At 38.9% G+C, this 18,579-nt stretch overlaps 1 protein-coding gene across 1 annotated transcript in view; it reads left to right on the top strand.

The window, feature by feature from the left end:
- The window catches only part of sez6a (seizure related 6 homolog a), a 53,861-nt gene that overhangs the window by 28,380 nt on the left and 6,902 nt on the right, over positions 1 to 18,579 (top strand). The window contains 9 exon segments of the mRNA XM_058789246.1: positions 618 to 1,106; positions 1,109 to 1,207; positions 2,341 to 2,468; positions 10,405 to 10,597; positions 14,032 to 14,217; positions 14,470 to 14,638; positions 14,916 to 15,082; positions 15,537 to 15,731; positions 16,534 to 16,672. Of these exon segments, the coding sequence (XP_058645229.1) occupies positions 618 to 1,106; positions 1,109 to 1,207; positions 2,341 to 2,468; positions 10,405 to 10,597; positions 14,032 to 14,217; positions 14,470 to 14,638; positions 14,916 to 15,082; positions 15,537 to 15,731; positions 16,534 to 16,672 (1,765 nt within the window).

Below are 18,579 nucleotides of genomic sequence, written 5' to 3'. Positions count from 1 at the left end.
CTACAGGCCAGCATCCGTTTTTCTCTCTACTGTTTAATTTCAATTTAGACAACCGAGTCTATATGTAAACGTTGTGTGTTTTGACAGTATTAGCACAAAAGATAACTTAGTAACGTAATCAAGCACTGTTTTAGTGCGCGCGCTTCGGGTGTATGCGCTCAGAAAAAGTGCACGTCAGAACAGCACGCGAATGAAACTTTTAACCGGCACATGCAAATAATGTACTTTTGTGATTGCAAATAAGTGCAGTGTCCCGTGAGAGTAACTCTACAGCTGAGTTAACACTGATGTGAATGTATTGTACAGTATCTTGAGATGGAGACGCCAGAACTGCATCTGATAGAATGTGCTCTGTAGCACGATACTACTGTAACGTTATTTCTTCAAAAGCAGATCGTGGAGACATTTTTATCATCCACGATCAAAATACGTCATATCTCACACCCCTAATATATACTATTATACTACTAATATATACATAATTTCTTTTTATTTCCCCCCCTTTTAATCTTTCATATTTTACATTGGCCCCTTGAGGATCTGTAGAGCCCAGTTTAAAACATCGCTGCCTAGGTTTGTTTAGTACTAATTTTCAATCTGTTTGGACTTTTCTGAAGATGGAACTGTACAAACTCGGAGAGGAGGAGAGTCAGAACCAGAGAGAGAGTTTGACCCTTTCACCAGCAAACAGGAGCCACCAACTGATGTCCAGCAGCTCACCACAGATGCGGTACCAATCCTCCCCAACCTAAGACTGCTCAAACTCCACTCGGCTCTGCTGACCAAGAGCTTCGAGGGAGATCAGCAGTTTTTTAAAGAGGCGCCGCACACCGTGCCAACAGTCTCTACCTCTACATCCAACACTGAACATTCACTTCTGGTGCCTCAGGAGGATGCAGCTGTCTTCTCTGACCTTGCGACCACATTGACCATGACTGCGACATCTGTGGAACAAAGGACACCCAGCAAAAGCCGTAGTAGAACATCAGAGAAGATCATGGTCACCTCTCCACCTCTCACAAACCCCACCATTCCAATAAGCCCTCCCACAAGCACAGGTCAAAAGACAGCTCTCAACACAACAACAAAGAAAGCCTTTGACAAGGAAAGTACTTTGCCACCACTGTCTCTGTCAACTTCACCTAAAAAGAATCACGGAGGCCGGAGGGGAAAACCACACCAGGATATTTCTCTGAGACCTCTCCAGGTACATTAAGAACATTCTAACAGATTGATATGGATGGATATACTGTAGATATGGATGGCTATAGATGGTTGTGGAAGGATATGGATGGACACAGATGGATATTGATAATAGATATGGATGGTTATAGATGGTTATTGATAATAGATATGGATGGTTATAGATGGTTATTGATAATAGATATGGATGGTTATAGATGGATGTGGATGGAAAGATAAATATGGAGAGATATGGATGCTAGATATGAATAGATCCGGACGTATATGAGGACATGGGAAGATATATATGGATATGGATAAAAAGATAGATATGGATCTATATAGATAAATATTGGCAAGATATGGATGGCTAGATCTGGAGGAGATCTAAGATAGATAGATATGGATATGGATAGTCAATAAAGATAGATGTGGCTAGATATGGCTGCTATATCATATGTATGGCTAGATGCATATGGATAGATAGCTATGGATAGATACAAATGGATACAGATGGGTATGGATAGATATTATATAGATGGATATGGATAGATACAAATGATATAGATGGGTTTGGATAGATATGGATGGGTATGGAATGGATAGATAGATTAATATAGATAAATATGGATAGACAGATAAGGATATTGATGGATATGGCTAGATATGGATGGCTAGATCTGGAGGATATAGATGCATATGGATAGAAAGATATGGATAAATAAATACAGATGACATAAATGGGTATGGCTAGATAGATGAATATAGAAAAATATGGATGGATAGATATGGATATTGATGGATTTTAATAGATATGGATGGATAGATATGTATAATTACAGATATGAATGTGTAGATGTAAATGAATATGGACAAATGCATATGAATAAATATGGATGGACATACATGACTAGATACAGAGAATATACTGTAGATGGATTTGGACAGGTAGATAAATATGGATATGGACAGCTACAGATGACTATGGCTAGATATGGATGAAAGATAAAGATGTATATGGATGTTGATCACTATGACAATGCACAGGCCTCAGAGCTAATGGAGGATTATTGCACAGCCAACCAAACATAAGACAGCTGTAAAAGGGGTGACTTCAGAATGGTGCCCTTTTCTCTCTCTCTGTCTTTCTTTTTCCAGCTCACTGCGATATGAACTTCACAGACGCCGAGGGTTATATTGAGCTCCCCCCGGATGTCTCGTTTGATTCCCACATTCATTGCACCTGCCTGGTTACTGTATATCTGGGTTATGGCGTTGAGATTCAGGTCAGTACTTTTTCATTTAACGCTTTTATCATATGCAGATTAGGAGACGCGTCTCTCTCGCACATCTTTGTCTCTCAAGGGCAACAGAGTGTCATTTCCATCTCCTCTACATTTAACATTGAAATTTCATAAGTGTATCCAGAAATTTAAAAAAACACTCAGCCTGTCCCTACAGGTTCAGTATGACAAGATATTGTTTTCTGTGCTTTCTGCATAGCTACATGGATATGAGATAAATATGTTCATTCTCCTAAACAGCAAGTATGGACAGAGAAGCCTTACAACTGCAACTGTAAAATTGCTATAGACAAACAGTGCTTGAATGTGTGCCAGTAATGCAAGAAATACAATACAACTGAGAATTAAAAAAAGTGGAGAAATAGCACAGACAATTAATAAAGTATGATATTAGTGACCGCTTAGTTGAGGAGCATGATTAAGAGCACTTATCTTTAAATCACAGAATGACATCTTTGATAAACCAGTATGATTATGAACAACAGAGGTAAACTAGGTGCTTTTTTAAATAGTTACAAAGAGGATTTACAAAGTGTCTTACTTCATTACTCAAGCCAAGAGAGAACAAGCCGTTCATTTTGAGCAAATGAAGTTTCGCAGACAATGTCTATTCTGTGTTTCATGCAATCAGGTGGAACTTGTTATCGTTCCTGTCAGCCGTCCAACTCAATATGGTTCGATCGACTGCACTGCAATTTCTCAGACCTCTAATTTTGGATTGATCAGAAGAGAGAAAAGTGCATTTAAAAACTGATTGTGAGGAGACAGAACATTGCATATGAACGTTTTAGAGAAATGCAGACAGATGCTGCCAATTCTCTCTCAGGCATTTATAAAGGCCTCCAGTCTGAAGTTGTGAAAGTTTCCGTATGGAGTTCCAGGAGGGACCGTCATGTTCGCAAATCAGTGTTTGACTGCAGCACAGCTGCTGTGTCAAATGAAACAAAATTTCCTCTACAGTAGATACATTGGAGGAGAGCGGCTGTGCTGAATCATACATGTGATGCTCACTTGACTTTCTGAACATTTTAGATGTGACGGCCCTCATCAGGATTTTGACTACATTTGATCTCTGTGCTTTGGTGAATTTAGCTTTCTGAGTACTTGCTTACAATATTCACCAACAGCTGACATTTTTATTTATTTAAAGGTCTGTTTGAAGTCAAAACTTTTTCATTTGTTATGCATATTGATCTAATTTAAGTTGAGGCAGATCATGAAAATGCTGAAGTGTTTTTGAAATGTTTATGTTTGAGGATATTATATTGAGTGTAAAATAAAGTTTAATGCACTGAATTGATCGCAAAATGTATCCTACAAACTTAGAAAGTTCTGATCATACATTTGCTTTTTTATATCTAGCAAAAACAAGTCCTTAAAAATAATTGCTCTTTCCTGACATCTGTAATTCTCCAAGTGGCCAATTTAAAGCCAGTGATTTTGAAATCAGAATCAGAATCAGAATGAGCTTTATTACCAGGTATGTTTACACATATGAGGAATTTGTTTTCGTGACAGAAGCTTCCACAGTGCAACAGAATGACAGCGACAGAACAAAACAAAAAAAATTCAAGAAGAATTAAAAAATAAAATAAGGAATAAAAATATACAAATTGACAATTGTATGTACAGGTATATAACAATAGACAGTTGTATGTGCAAATTGAAATGTAGACTAAGTATGTGTGTTAGATAAATAAGTGTATAAATAGTGTGTGTTCCAAAATGTTTGTCAGTTGTCCATGAGATGGATTGCCTGAGGGAAGAAACTGTTCCTGTGCTGGCCGTTCTGGTGCTCAGAGCTCTGTATCGTCGACCAGACGGCAGCAGTTCAATGAGGGAGTGTTCTGGATGTAAAGGGGTCCAGAGTGATTTTGCCAGCCCTTTTGCTCACTCTGGATGAATACAGTTCTTGGAGAATGAGGAGGGTTGTATCAATGATTCGCTCAGCAGTCCGGACTACCCTCTGTAGTCTTCTGAGATCAGATTTGGTAGCTGAGCTGAACCAGACAGTTATTGAAGTGCAGAGGGCGGATTCAATGATGGCGGAGTAGAACTGTTTCAGCAGCTCCTGTGGCAGGTTGAATTTCCTCAGCTGGCGAAGGAAGTACAACCTCTGCTGGGCCTTTTTAACAATGGAGTCTATGTGAATGTCCCACTTCAGGTCCTGGGAGATGGTGGTGCCCAGGAACCTGAATGACTGCACTGTCGTTACAGTGCTGTTCATGATGGTGAGTGGGGGGAGAGCAGGGGGGTTTCTCCTAAAGTCCACAATCATCTCCACTGTTTTGAGCGTGTTGAGCTCCAGGTTGTTAAGACTGCACCAGATAGCCAGCTCCTTAACCTCCTGTCTGTAAGCAGACTCCTCACCGCCCTGAATGAGGCCGATAAGTGTGGTGTCGTCTGCAAACTTCAGGAGCTTGACAGAGGGGTCTTTAGATGTGCAGTCGTTGGTGTAGAGGGAGAAGAGCAGTGGGGAGAGGACGCAACCCTGGGGGACGCCAGTGCTGATCGTACGGGTGTTGGATGTGTATTTTCCCAGCCTCACTGGCTGCTGTCTGTCAGGAAGCTGTTGATCCACTGACAGATGGAGGTGGGCACGGAGAGCTGAGTTAGTTTGGGCTGGAGGAGGTTTGGAATGATCATGTTGAAGGGTTTACTGAAGTCCACAAACAGGATCCTCCCATAAGTCCCTGGTCTGTCTAGATGTTGCAGAACATGATGCAGTCCCATGTTGACTGCATCGTCCACAGACCCGTTTGCTCTGTTGGCAAACTGAAGAGGATCCAGTAAGGATCCAGTAATGTCCTTCAGGTGGGCCAGCACCAGTTTTTCAAAAGACTTCATGACCACAGACATTAGAGCCACAGGCCTGTAGTCATTTAGTCCTGTAAATTTGGATTTATTTGGGATGGGGATGATGGTGGAGCGTTTGAAGCATGAAGGGACTTCGCACAGCTCCAGTGATCTGTTGAAGATCTGTGTGAAGATGGGGGCCAGCTGGTCAGCACAGGATTTCAGACAGACTGGTGTAACACAATCTGGGCCTGGTGCTTTTTTCTTTTTCTGCTTCCGGGAAGACCTGGTGCACCTCATCTTCGATGATCTGAATTGCTGGTGTGGGGGAGAGGGGGGTTGCGGGAGGTGTTAATGGTTGTGTGGAGAGGTGTTCAGAGCGGGTGTGGGGTGTTTTTTCAAACCTGCAGTAGAACTCATTCAGATCGTCTGCCAGTTGTTGATTCTCCACAGTGCTGGGGGATGGTGTCTTGTAGTTGGTGATCTCTTTCAGACCTTTCCACATTGATACTAAGTCACTGGAAGGGAATTGAATCCTTATTTTTTCAGAATAATTCCTCTTTGCCACTCTGATCTCCTTTTCCAGTGTGTATTTGGCTTGTTTATACAAGACTTTGTCCCCCTTCCTGTGAGCATCTTCTTTGGCCTGATGGAGCTGTCTGAGTTTTGAAGTGAACCACGGTTTGTCATTGTTGTAGGTTAAATGTGTCCTGGTAGGAATACACATATCCTCACAGAAACTGATATAAGATGTTATAGTCTCTGTGATCTCGTCCAGATCGGTGGCAGTAACTTCAAAAACAGTCCAATCAGTGAGGTGGAAACAGGCTTGTAAATCCCGCTCTGCTTCATTAGTCCATCTTTTAACAGTCCTTAAAACAGGTTTAGCTGATTTCAGTTTCTGTCTGTAGGTCGGTATAAGATGAACCAAACAGTGATCAGAGAGTCCTAAAGCTGCCCGTGGGACAGAGTGATATGCCTCCTTTATTGTTGTGTAACAGTGATCCAATATATTACTATATGATCCAATATATTAGAAATGTGCTTGCTCTGGAAGGAGATGCTAAAGGCTCACTGGCCGCATATTTGTTTGAATATGGATGTTTAAAGATCCATGTGGTTAAAGATCAGGACACCTAAAAGCTGCAGGTTCCAACTCCAAAGAGCTGAAATGCAATACCATTATGCCCATATATGGCAAAAAAAGAGATGCAATTCCATTGTCAAATGATGAAATAATTTGAGAAAGAAATAAAGAAAAAAGTTTATGAAAGAAATTACTTTTCACATATTTTTTGGATGCGTCATTTATTCAGTCCAGTAGCTGAATCCAGTAATACCATATATAACAACACTAAATAAAACGTTTCATTCATTTTTTTTTTTTTATAAAGTACTACTCCGAATTCATAATGTGCATCTTTAGCCACATGCTGCCATGAACAACCATCTCTGTAACTACATGAGTGACTCTTATGAAAAACATAAGTTGCAAGCCATTTATGTTTTTAATTCTCTAGAAAGTACTGATTCATTCATTCAAGTATTAATTGGACTACACCGGTAACATTGTACAGTTTTGACTCGCCTAAAAGAACATGCTCATAAGAGTCATTCTTTTGGGAATCAGTTAGACTACTCTGGTTGTACTAGCTATGCTTTTCCATACACTTAAAAAAAGAAAGAAAAAGAACTGGCTCATAAGAGTCGGGAATCAGATTACTATGTTTGCTGTTTCAAACAGTATTGGAGGTGTTGCGGCACCACTTACAGTATGTAGCAAACAGTCAGTATCATACTGTCAGAGTATTTTAATACAGTTTTCAGCCTGCTCATTGGAAGAATGAATGTGCACGAGCCATTACCAGAACTGAATATCATTGTTTAAATAATTATTTGTGAAAAAGCCTTCACAGTGTATTTTCCATATGAAAAGCCTGTTTTATGTGTTTTCTGATACTGCTATGAATTGTGTGACAACATTTCTAGCTAAGTTTGTGCTCCTTTTGCTGATTGGCTATCAATCATTATCTTTTATGAGACCAAGGCTCTGGTGATTCATGGCCATTTGCTGTGATTTGTGGAACAGATGCTGAAGTACATGAGTCAGCTTCCCTCAAAATCCATAATATATATTCTTTCATAGAATGTCTCTAGATAGTTGTGAGAAGTTTGTTATCTAATCAATGCTTGTGTGCTGATGAATGGGTGGACAGTGTTTAGTAGTGAAGTTGGAGTTTCAGTTGAGCTGTAATTAGAGGTACCTTGTATTCACAATGCTGTCTCTCCAGGGTCCAGTGCTCTGTCGGCCAGACCCTCATTAACTTTCCACAAACTGGTCTGCTAGAGTCCACGAAGGTCCTGTGAAAGGCCAAAAATCATTAAGATTCTCAACACCGTTTCATTTTAATTGCTTGTCGACCTGTTGACCATGACAGCGCTCATATTATTCCATACGCACTGCCCTGCTAACCCTACCCAGCTTAGGGGTCAGGGAGCATCAACCGAACATCTGATGACACACTTTTAAACCTAGTTTATGGAAATTAAGGTCTTTGTGCTTGTTCAGCTGGCATTTGAGTTTAAATAGCTCAAATGATTGCAGAGCAAACGAGCTAATATTCACAGAAAGGAATCACTTGAACCTGAGGACAGTTTCAGGGTCTTGGCACCACATCTGAAATGATTTTTTCAGTCAAGGTCTCAGTTGGAGAAATTGCTGTCAGCTGATATTAATTCACCTTGGCTCCAGTATGTGTCATAAAAAGCAGAGAGATGTAAAGCAAAAGAGTGTCAGGGACTGTTATTCCCCTCAGCGTGTGAGACTGACAAATCACAAGGGAAAGAGAAAAGCAAAAGCATTGGAAATATGAAACTACATTTATCATGCATGTATTCAAATCTATGCAATTTTTTGTGCAGGTCATCAGCTCCTTCACCCTCTGACAAATTATTTTACGTGGCTTCATTTAAAAGGAAAGAAGGTCTGAAACTCTGCTCTGGGTCTAGCATTATTTGTTTGCAAATATCACTTTGGTTTTAAGCTAGCTACCACAGAAGGGAATGATGGAACAAAGTCGTATGTCTCTTTAAATTGACTTTTACGGTTTTTAAGCATTAATGCGAGTCACTATTACCATTACCTAGCTTCAAAAGCTGGCATGCAGTTCTACTTCTGACACTGGAAATGTTGCTGTGCATATTGGGCCTCAAGTGCCTACACATTAAAGACAAATTTTGTAAAATAAGAATTGATAATTGACAATGTCCAATTTAGCTTTTGCTTGTGTACCTCCTGAGGGTGATTGCAACATTGGATGATGCTGCATCAGGTCTAAGGTTTTGCCTTGAAGATGTTGCCTCCTCTATCAACACCAAATCTTCTTCCTGCAAACAGAAAAGAAAAATGTGATGTTCTACTGATAGAATTCTAGACTGTTGGGAGTAGTCACAAATAAAAACACCCCTTAGAAGTCAGGGGCATACTGAAATGTGGAAGTTAGTTACTTAAAAGGTCTTCAGAGCAAAGTCTCTGCAAGGCTACAGTGGTACTGGCTGACAAGTCCTGATTATCAGTTGTTACTACTGAAGTAATACGTTTTGCAATTGTCAGGGCACAGGTCGTAAAGATAGTACAAAACAAACCTGTTATTAAAATGCACAATACACAGTTGCAGACTAGGGTGAAGTCCGATTGTACAGCCATCAGTCCCAAATTGTTGTATTTTAGAAAAATATTAAATGCAAACTGTACGTGGCGCTGCATGATTTTAAACAGCTGTTAGGTGCCGCGAATAGAACTGAGTGTGCATACAGACATAATTTATGAATAATAACCCGCCAAATGGGTTAGTGATTTGATGTGCGTTACCCACCTGACTTCACTGGAGCTATAATAATCTATAATCTCTGAAAATATTGGCTTGACGCTTTACTATTGGGGGCTCTGGCAGCTAGCTATACTGTTGGCTAATCAAATCTATTCAGACGGGCTTAGCTAACGTTACATATTTAGATGGGAGAGCATGAGAAGAGAGAATAATTAAGTTCACTTGTCACTGAGTTTAAGATGTTAAATTAGTTATCTTACCCAGTAAACGACCTCGCTCGCTCTTCTGTCAGACTGCGGCGGCAGTGGCGGGGATTCAAGATGGTCCTCACTGCAGAACACAAGATCCAGGGGGTGTGGTTGGATCTAGATCCAACTCCTCCCACCTTACGTTTTCCTAAACCTACCTGTCTCCACCCCCTGATCCCTAAACCTACCCATCTCCACCCCTAAACCTACCAATCTCCACTCCCTGGATGTGGATCCAACCCTGCCCCCTGGATCTTTGTTCTACAGTGAGGGGCTACTGGGGGATTCCGGGGAAACGTAGTGGGCGTGGTCAACCTGTGACTTCAATCGAGAGTGACCAATAGAAAAAGGCCTTTCATCCTGATGGGTAGAGACCGCCCACTGAGACACAGCTTCACTCGCAAGCAAAAGTTTTAGACCCGCAGAAAAGAGCAACATTTGTGGTTTCGTGATGAAAAGTGTTTTGAAGTGCATAAAGAAAAATGAGATTTTTCAAAGATTTACACGCACTGCAAATTGTTTTGTTCTCAATTTCTTTATTTTTGAGCCTTAAGAAGACTTTTTTGCAATCTATTTATTTTTTAATTACAAAATAATTAGTTTTGCTCTCAAGCAAAATAATTAGTTTTGCTTTCCAAGAAACTGCTAAAGGACATTATGCTTCCCCCCCCAAAGTATGCTCGGTACAAATTCTCAGTGAGAATTAAGTGAGTTAATATCTGTAATGCAACAAGAAAACTGTGTAGCACCTGTGTTGCTCTCACAGCGGTAAAAACATATCAGCGTGTATCAGTACCAGCTCTGATACAACCGGGCAGCTCAACACTTCACACAACGCTGTTCAATATGCTTATCTCAGAGACACATGCAACAAAACCGACCAGAAGAACCTCCACACACACTTTCATATTCTGGACCCACTGAAGCGCACCCACAACACAATTTCAGTTGAGCTGATCCTAATAGATATCTTCACAGATGCAATCATGTAAGTCTGGAATATCACAGCCTACCTTTTGATCTGATTCTGCCCTTGTGCTGCAGGTGCTGAATGCGAGTTTGGATGTTGGGATGGAGGCGGTTCTAGAGGATCTAGGCGGACCCATGGCCTCAATTCTGGCCAACAACTCCATGTTATCCAGAGGTCTGGTGCTGCGGAGCTCTAGTAACCAGATCTCAGTGCAGTTCAGCAGTGAATGGCCCACTCAGCCTGGATTATTACTTTTGCGGTATAGAGGTACCATCTCACTGTTTTGTGCTAATATTTTTAATGATTTGCCTTAATATTAAGAGGAAAAATCAATTTGCTATATGATTCTTACAGAATCTGGCCTACAGAACTATAAACAAATGTTAGTACTGATTGGTTTATAATGTCATGGAAATAAGCCTCAGGAATAAAACATCATCTCTCATGCTAAAGTCCTTGAGGGGTTTGATACTGATGGTACTCCTCGGTGTAAACATGTTGAGGTTGTTTTCCAGAGGAGACAGACAGCATCTGTCTGTTTTGTGTGTGTGTGTGTGTGTGTGTGTGTGTGTGTGTGTGTGTGTGTGCGTGTGTGTGTTTGTGTGTGTGTGTGTGTTTGTGTGTGTGTGGGACATAATTTGTATAATGACATGGGTATGACAGAGGTATTACAATTTGAAGGTGGTTTATGAGGACACTGCCTATGTCCCTGTAAAACAAAAGGCTTAAAAAACATACTAAATTTTAATCTAAAAATGCAGACAGTCTCCTGTAAGGGGTAGGTTTAGGTGTAGGGTTGGTGTAGGACAATAGCACATACAGTTTGTACAGTATAAAAACCATTACGCCTATGGAGAGTCCCCGTAAACCACTAAAACAAACATGTGTGTGTGTGTGTGCGTGCGTGCGTGTGTACATGAGCAAAGAAATAAGAAGAAATAAATACACATTTATTTTCAGGCAGACAGCTCAGATTACAGTTGAAAATGACTGTTTTCGATTTTAATATATTTTAAAATGGAATTTCTTCCTGTGATGTAAAAACAACTGAATTTTCATTTAATATTCCAGTATCCAGTGTCACATGATCCTTCAGAAATCATTCCAATATGCTTACTTTGTTCTCAAGAGCTCAATAAACATCTCTTATTATTATCATAATTAAAAGTTGTGCTGCTTAATATTTTTGTGGAAACATGATGCAATTTTTTAGGATTCTTCGATGAATAGAAAGTTCAAAAGTACAGCATTTAATTGAGTGTGTGTGTGTGTGTGTATATGATCAAATCATTTTCTAAATTCTGATGGTCACATTAAGTCATCCTTCGAAATCATCCTCTGGGTTTGGTAGACACCAGAGATGAAGTTGCTGGCCAAAAGCTTGTTGAGTTTAAATGCAATTGAAGCACACGTGAATGCCGCTCCTGCTGCTAAACAGAGATCAATAGCGTTTGTCCCAGAGAGAGATTAAATGAGAGAGAGCTATAATGCATCTCTGTGCTCTATTGATATTTATGCACTGGGGTTAAATGCTCTGTTCAAACGGTCAAGGGCTCAATAAATGCTATTAAGGCAGAGAGATGCAGCTCAGAGGCCATGAAGAGCAATGATACACTCACAAAAGCAGTCAAATTAATGAACCATTCGGCATATGATGACCTTCCCGTGATATGATGCTCTTCGGCTAGTATTTTACTCATAACATCTAGCTGAATTAAAAACAATTAATGGTTGCACCATGTTAGAATGCAGAATTTCAAAGCAAAAACCTACGTTTTATTTACTATCAATCCAGTTTTCCTTGAAAATAGCGCTGGAATATTTAAATCAAAATTATTATTTTTTCAGTCCAGACACCCCTCTTTTTATGCAAATTACACTATATTGCCAAAAGTATTGGGTCACCCCCTTCTAATGAACAGGTTTGACTACTTTAGTAATTTCCATGAGTACAACTCTTAATGTTTAAGCATATAATGATATTCTAGGGAATTGGAAACATAATTCATGTATTTAAAAATTGTATTTCCATCTCTGTTGCAACAGTTTTGGAAGTGTCTAAAATGACTGTACCCATATGTTCAAGTCAATGGTGTTTGGTAAAGAGTTTTTGGCTCAAGATCTGCATTTAAAGTCACACCAGAGGTGTTCAGCTTGGATTAGGACTTGGCTTTCTGCAGACCAGTCAAGTTCTTCCACACTGACTAAAGCAATCATTTCTTTTTGAACCTTGCCTTATACACAGAGGCATTGTCATGTTAGAATAGAAAAGGGTCCTGTCCAAACTGTTTCTTTAAAATTAGAAGCACACAATTCCCTAGAATATCATTATATGCTTAAACATTAAGATTTGTACTCATGGAAATTACTAAAGTAGTCAAACCTGTTCATTAAAACAGGGTGACCCAATACTTTTGGCAATATAGTGTATGATAGTTATTATTTGATGTTCAGATATTATTTCATGCTTATATTAATTAAATTAAAAATGGCAAAAATGTGGCATTTTATTTGTTTAAGCAACCAAATATAACAATGTAGCATCTCTTCAGACTTTGCTTCCACAGATTTTTGTTTGATTACATACTTCTCCACTTATTTTAATCATGATGGATTAAGTTTCTTTTTTTAGACTCTGTCAACTGACCCTGAAATGTTTTTGTTCTGCCATTTTAATTCCCTTTCCATTATATGGAAATGTCTGTCAGTGGCTCTTTTTCTGCTGATAGACAGATTGGATTAGTGTTACATAAAGCCCTGGCATCTGTTGGCCATAACCCCCAAGCAGTGAATCTGCCCTGCTGTGCTTGAACTGAGTCATTATTAGTAATAACTAAACAACTGGGCATTATGGAACATTAATCACCATGGAAACAGAGAAAAGAGGGCCGGTTATTCACAGCTGGTGAGATCAGCTGGACATTAAATGTTGCTTCCACACATTTAACCAGCACCTGATCGGTTTAGTGACAGATAAAGGAGTCTGGGTCAAATTTAAGCATCTGCTTTTGGTCTGTTTGCTCAGATCTGTGTTACTGTGGCTCAATTGCACTAGCAGCGCTAAGATCAAAGGTTCAGTTACCAGGGAACGCAAATAGAGATAAAATGTGCCTTAAATGCACTGTAAGTTGCTTCAGATAAAAATGCCTTTAAATGGAATTGCTGAATTAGAGGTCAAAGGTCACAGGACTTCTGCTCACGTTGTGACAGCCATGTTTTCAGTGTCTGCCTATTTCTAACAAACAAATTCAGCCACTTTCAACTACACTTAAACAAAAAAAAAAAAACGAACTTAAGTATTTTTGTCTTGTTTTCCAATTGAAATATCTAAAAAATATCTTAAATTATCACATATTTACTTGAGAAGGGAAATGACTTAAGTCTTGTTTTCTGAAAAAAAAAAAAAAAAGTTTAACTTGCTTAATTTTGATAGATTTTTTTGAAGACATGACATTATTATCTAATAGCTCTAATAGTCATTTTATTTTATAGAAAATGTATCTTGATTTTAAATGTTATTTGTAATGGAAAACTAGTAAAAAAACAACAAAAAAAACTGATTAAGCGTATCATTTTTTGCGGTATTTAATGGCTGCCTTATAGCATACTGTGTCTAATTTCAATGCCACAAGCATCACCAAACAGAAGGAAAAAAATTCTAAAATCTTTTTTTTTAAGTTTCTCTCTCTTTCTCTCTTCAGCCTTTGCTCTGAGTTGTGCATCCCCGCTGGCCCCTGAAAATGGCGAAGTATCAGCCACTGGTCTTCAGGTGGGGGGCGTGGCCTATTTCTCCTGTCTGATTGGCTATCAGCTCCAGGGCCCCTCCTCTCTCACTTGCCGAAATGCCACCTCACCCTACTGGAGTGGCAGAGAGCCCAGGTGTCAAGGTATGAGAGGACAACCTAAAACAAACTACGCCTGTATGTATTGTCTTGAAATTGCTACAGATCAAAAATTAAGACTTGTGATTTAGTTGCATTTAAATGGACCCATGTTATTTCTTTTCATTAGTCTCATTAGTTTAATTAGTTTTTGGCAGTCTTTTGGAAATCTGTGCCATGCATAATGAAAATGAAAGGAACTGATTGCAGCAAATTCACAGCAGTTTCTTTCTTTGTCTTTTTGTCTTTCATGCCTAGTTTCTTGTGGGGGGATGATGAAAAATGCCACTCAGGGTCGTATTGTCTCTCCGGGGTTTCCAGGAAATTACAGCAACAATCTGACATGTCACTGGGTACTGGAGGCCCCTGAGGGCCATCGGCTCCATGTTCACTTTGAGAAAGTGGCACTGGCTGAGGATGATGACAGGCATGTGCTTTGTTTGTTTTTTTTACTTGAAGTATTTCTACGTAATATTCTCTAAAATATTTCCCAAAATTGATAATAATAATAAACGTTTCTTGAGCACCAAATCAGCATATTAGAATGATTTCTGAAGGATCATGAAGACTGGGGATAAATTACATTCTAAAATATATTGAATTAGAAATCTCTAATTTTAATCTCTAACTTTTTGATCAAATAATCTTGATCTGTTCATACAATTACTCTTTAGCGATTCTGACATCCTTTTGTTTGTTTTCAGGCTCCTCATAAAGGATGGGAGTAACATTGACTCTCCGCCCCTGTATGACTCGTATGCAGTCGAGTATCTGCCCACTGAGGGGGTCACCAGCACAGGCAGGCATCTGTTTGTGGAATTCACCAGTGATGAGATGGGCACATGCACTGGCGCTGCCATCCGATATGAAGGTACATATTTCCTGAACATAAGTTATTCTTGTCTTCCAGTAATTTAACAAAAAAGCTTGTTCATTTCTGCCTCTCGTTAGTTCTGGTCTCTATAAGGCCTGAACAAATTAGTTACAGCAGCTGAAGAACAGAGAGGGCCAGATAGAACAGATGTTACCTAGAGACAAAAGATTACTGGGTATATTTTTAGAATTACAGGTTCACCAAGACCAAGGACTTCTGACAAACAACATCCTACTGAAATAACTCTATAAATACTAGATTGCTAGAGAATGCAAGAACTGATATAATGAGTGGTTTGACTGCAGTGTAAGTCACTTTGGATTAAAGTATCTGCCAAGTGCATAAATCTAAATGTAAAAATACCTTTTTACTGTTTTTGAGAAAAACATAAATAATGAGCACTGTTGTTTTGTTGTGTTTATTATATTGTATAAATGTTATTTTTCGACAGGATTTGCTCAGGGCAGCTGTTATGAGCCGTTTGTGAAGTATGGAAATTTCTCTACAAGTGATCCTGCTTTTGGAGTTGGTTCTGTGGTGGAGTTCACCTGTGAGCCTGGTTATACACTGGAGCAGGGCGCTGTTATTTTAGAGTGCGTAAATGATGAAAATCCACAATGGAATGAGACAGAGCCAGCCTGCAGAGGTGATTTTGTGTGTGTGATGTCTGTGTCAGCATGCCGATTGATTTATAGTCTAATCTTTACTTCATTTTTTGATCATTTTTCTCTGATTTAATATTTGTTTTTACATGCCATTTGAAGTCAATTTGAAATCCAAATGAACTCTTTCTGTTCGTAAATTCATCCAAAAATGAACATTGATTTACTTACCCTTATGTCTTTCCAAACCTTTGTGACTTTCTTTCTTTTTTGGACATTTTGAAGAATGTCCCAGCATTTTTATTTATTTTATTTTATTTTATTTTTTGTCCTTATGACGAAAGTCAGTCAGCTAAAATATTTTTTGTGTTGTGAAGAAGGAACTAAGTCATATAGGTTTGGAACAACATGAGTGTGTGTCAATGATGACAGAATTTCCATTTTTAGTGGTATCCTTTAAATTAAAATGAAATGAAACAGTTTGAGCCCTTTAACTTTTGGTACATCTAAGTCATACTGGATGTAAAGATTGTATTTACAAGTTGAACGCACATGAATGGCATGGAAGTTGCATGAACAAAATCTCATAGTACAGTACAATTACGATATATAACAATTCAATTTATAGCAACTACACATTGAATAAAACCATAAAAAGCAAAAGCACACCCAATTCATAGTTTATATTCATAATTTTAAAGATGTAGAGTTAAAAAATCAATTTACCTTGTTATCTTGCTCCCTCTGAAGTGATTTAAAAGCACATAATGTCCTAATTAGGACTTCCCTAATCAGTAATACAAACTTCCCAGGAAGACTTGTACGCACCATTTGTTTGTTTTACAGCGGTGTGCAGTGGAGAAATAACAGATTCAGCAGGAGTGGTGCTTTCTCCAAACTGGCCTGAAGCGTATGACAAAGGCCAGGATTGTATCTGGGGTCTACATGTGGAGGAAGACAAGAGATTTATGCTGGATGTCCAGGTGTGAGTATCTGAACCTCTGTGTATGTGTGGACAAAAAGGATAGATGGTTATATTTTAGGACTTTCTTTGTGTAGCTAAGTGTGTGTGTGTTGCTTTTCTCCTCTAATGAGAATGCTTTCACTTCTCTATTAGTATTCGGTACAGTTCACCACCTTCCAATTACAGAGGAACAGTGTGTGTAATGACAGCTGATTAATTGATTTAGCACAGACATGGAGGCCACCCATGGACTCATTAACACTCAGCGATAATGGGCCCACATACAGGTGCCAGGCTGAACACCTGGATAGGGGTCACACATGAACATGTTACTTCAAGGCAGTAGAGTTTCTTCAATATCTCAGTGACCCATTATGGGATGTGCACGCTACTGTATTGAGGTTTGATTGTGACTTCTTTCATAAGTACAAAAGATCTGAGGGAAACATCAAGGCAAATCATATTTAAACAGAAAATCACAAATATTGGGTTTTGGGGCATTATGGGTGAGTTTGGACTTGAGTTGGTAATAGGAGGGTATGGGTTGGTATTTGCAAGGAATAGGTAAGTTTAAATTGATATGGTTGGGTTTTGTGATGTTATTGGCAGATGTATTGGTGGAATAAGAGGGGATTAGGGTGGTATGAATTGGTTTCTTGGTGGTATAGGTAGGTTTAGCGTGAGATGGATGGGTTTAGGTGGTATGAGTGGGGATTAGGATGGTATGAATTGGTTTGGAAGGTATAGGTTTGGAATATGGGTGGGTTTTATGAAATTATTTGTGGGTTTTGTGGTGGTATGAATTGGTTTGGATGGTATATGTAGGTCTGGATTGATATGGGTGGGTTTTGTGAAGTTATTTGTGGGTTTTCTGGTGATATGAGTGGGAATTGTGGTGGTATGTATTGGTTTGGATGGTATAAGTAGGTTTGGAGTAATATGGATGGGTTTTGTGGAATTATTGGTGGATTAGGGTGGTATGAGTTGGTTTTAGATGGAAGGGATGGGATTTATGGAGTTATTGGTAGGTTTTGTGGTGGTATGAGTAGAGATTTAAGTGGTATAAATTGATTTGGAGTAGTATAGGTAGGTTTGAATTGATATAGGTGGGGTTTGTGAAGTTTATTTGTGGGTTTTGAGGCGGAATTAGAATGGTATGAATTGGTTTTGGGTAGTATAGTTAGGTTTGGAGTGATATAGATGGGTTTTGTAGTGTAATTGGAGGATTTTGTGGGGTAATGAGTGGGTAATAGTGTGGTACGAATTATTTTGGGTGTTATAGGTAGGTTTACAATTATATTGATGGGTTTTATGGAGTTACTAATGTATTTGTGGTGGTATGAGTGGAATTGGAGTGGTATGAATTAGTTTGTGGACTTAAACATTTTATCCATAAAGTCGAGAGTATCAGGTCTAACATACCATTTCAAAATTCTTTGCCTATAGAAATGGTTTCTCATCGGAGCTCTCTATCTCTTTTTCAACCCGTGTCACCTTCACAGCTCTATGATATTGTTCTTAGTATGAAGCCCTCATTTTGTCACTCCGATGTTCTGCCTTCGCAGATTTTCAAAGAGGTTTTTCCAGCCTTAAGTCCAGTTGTTACTGCTATTATCAACAACTCCTTAACAAATGGAATTGTACCAGCCTCTTTTAAACATGCTATAGTCCAACCACTGTTAAAAAAGCATCATCTTGATCAGCATAATCTGAATAATTATAGACCCATATCTAAATTATCTTTCATCTCAAAAGTTTTGGAAAAAGTTGTTTATTCACAAATTTCATCTTACTTGAGTACTTTTAATATTTTTGATAGATTTCAGTCTGGGTTTAGAGAATTTCATAGTACTGAATCTGCCCTGGTGAAGGTTACTAATGATATTTTACTTTCCCTTGACTCTGGTTCTTGCTGTATCTTAATCATG

Source organism: Onychostoma macrolepis, chromosome 10 (genome assembly GCF_012432095.1).
Source record: "Onychostoma macrolepis isolate SWU-2019 chromosome 10, ASM1243209v1, whole genome shotgun sequence".
NCBI classification, from domain to species: Eukaryota; Metazoa; Chordata; class Actinopteri; order Cypriniformes; family Cyprinidae; genus Onychostoma; species Onychostoma macrolepis.
The sequence above is the reverse complement of the archived record's forward strand: the minus strand, read 5'-3'. Positions and strand labels throughout refer to the sequence as shown.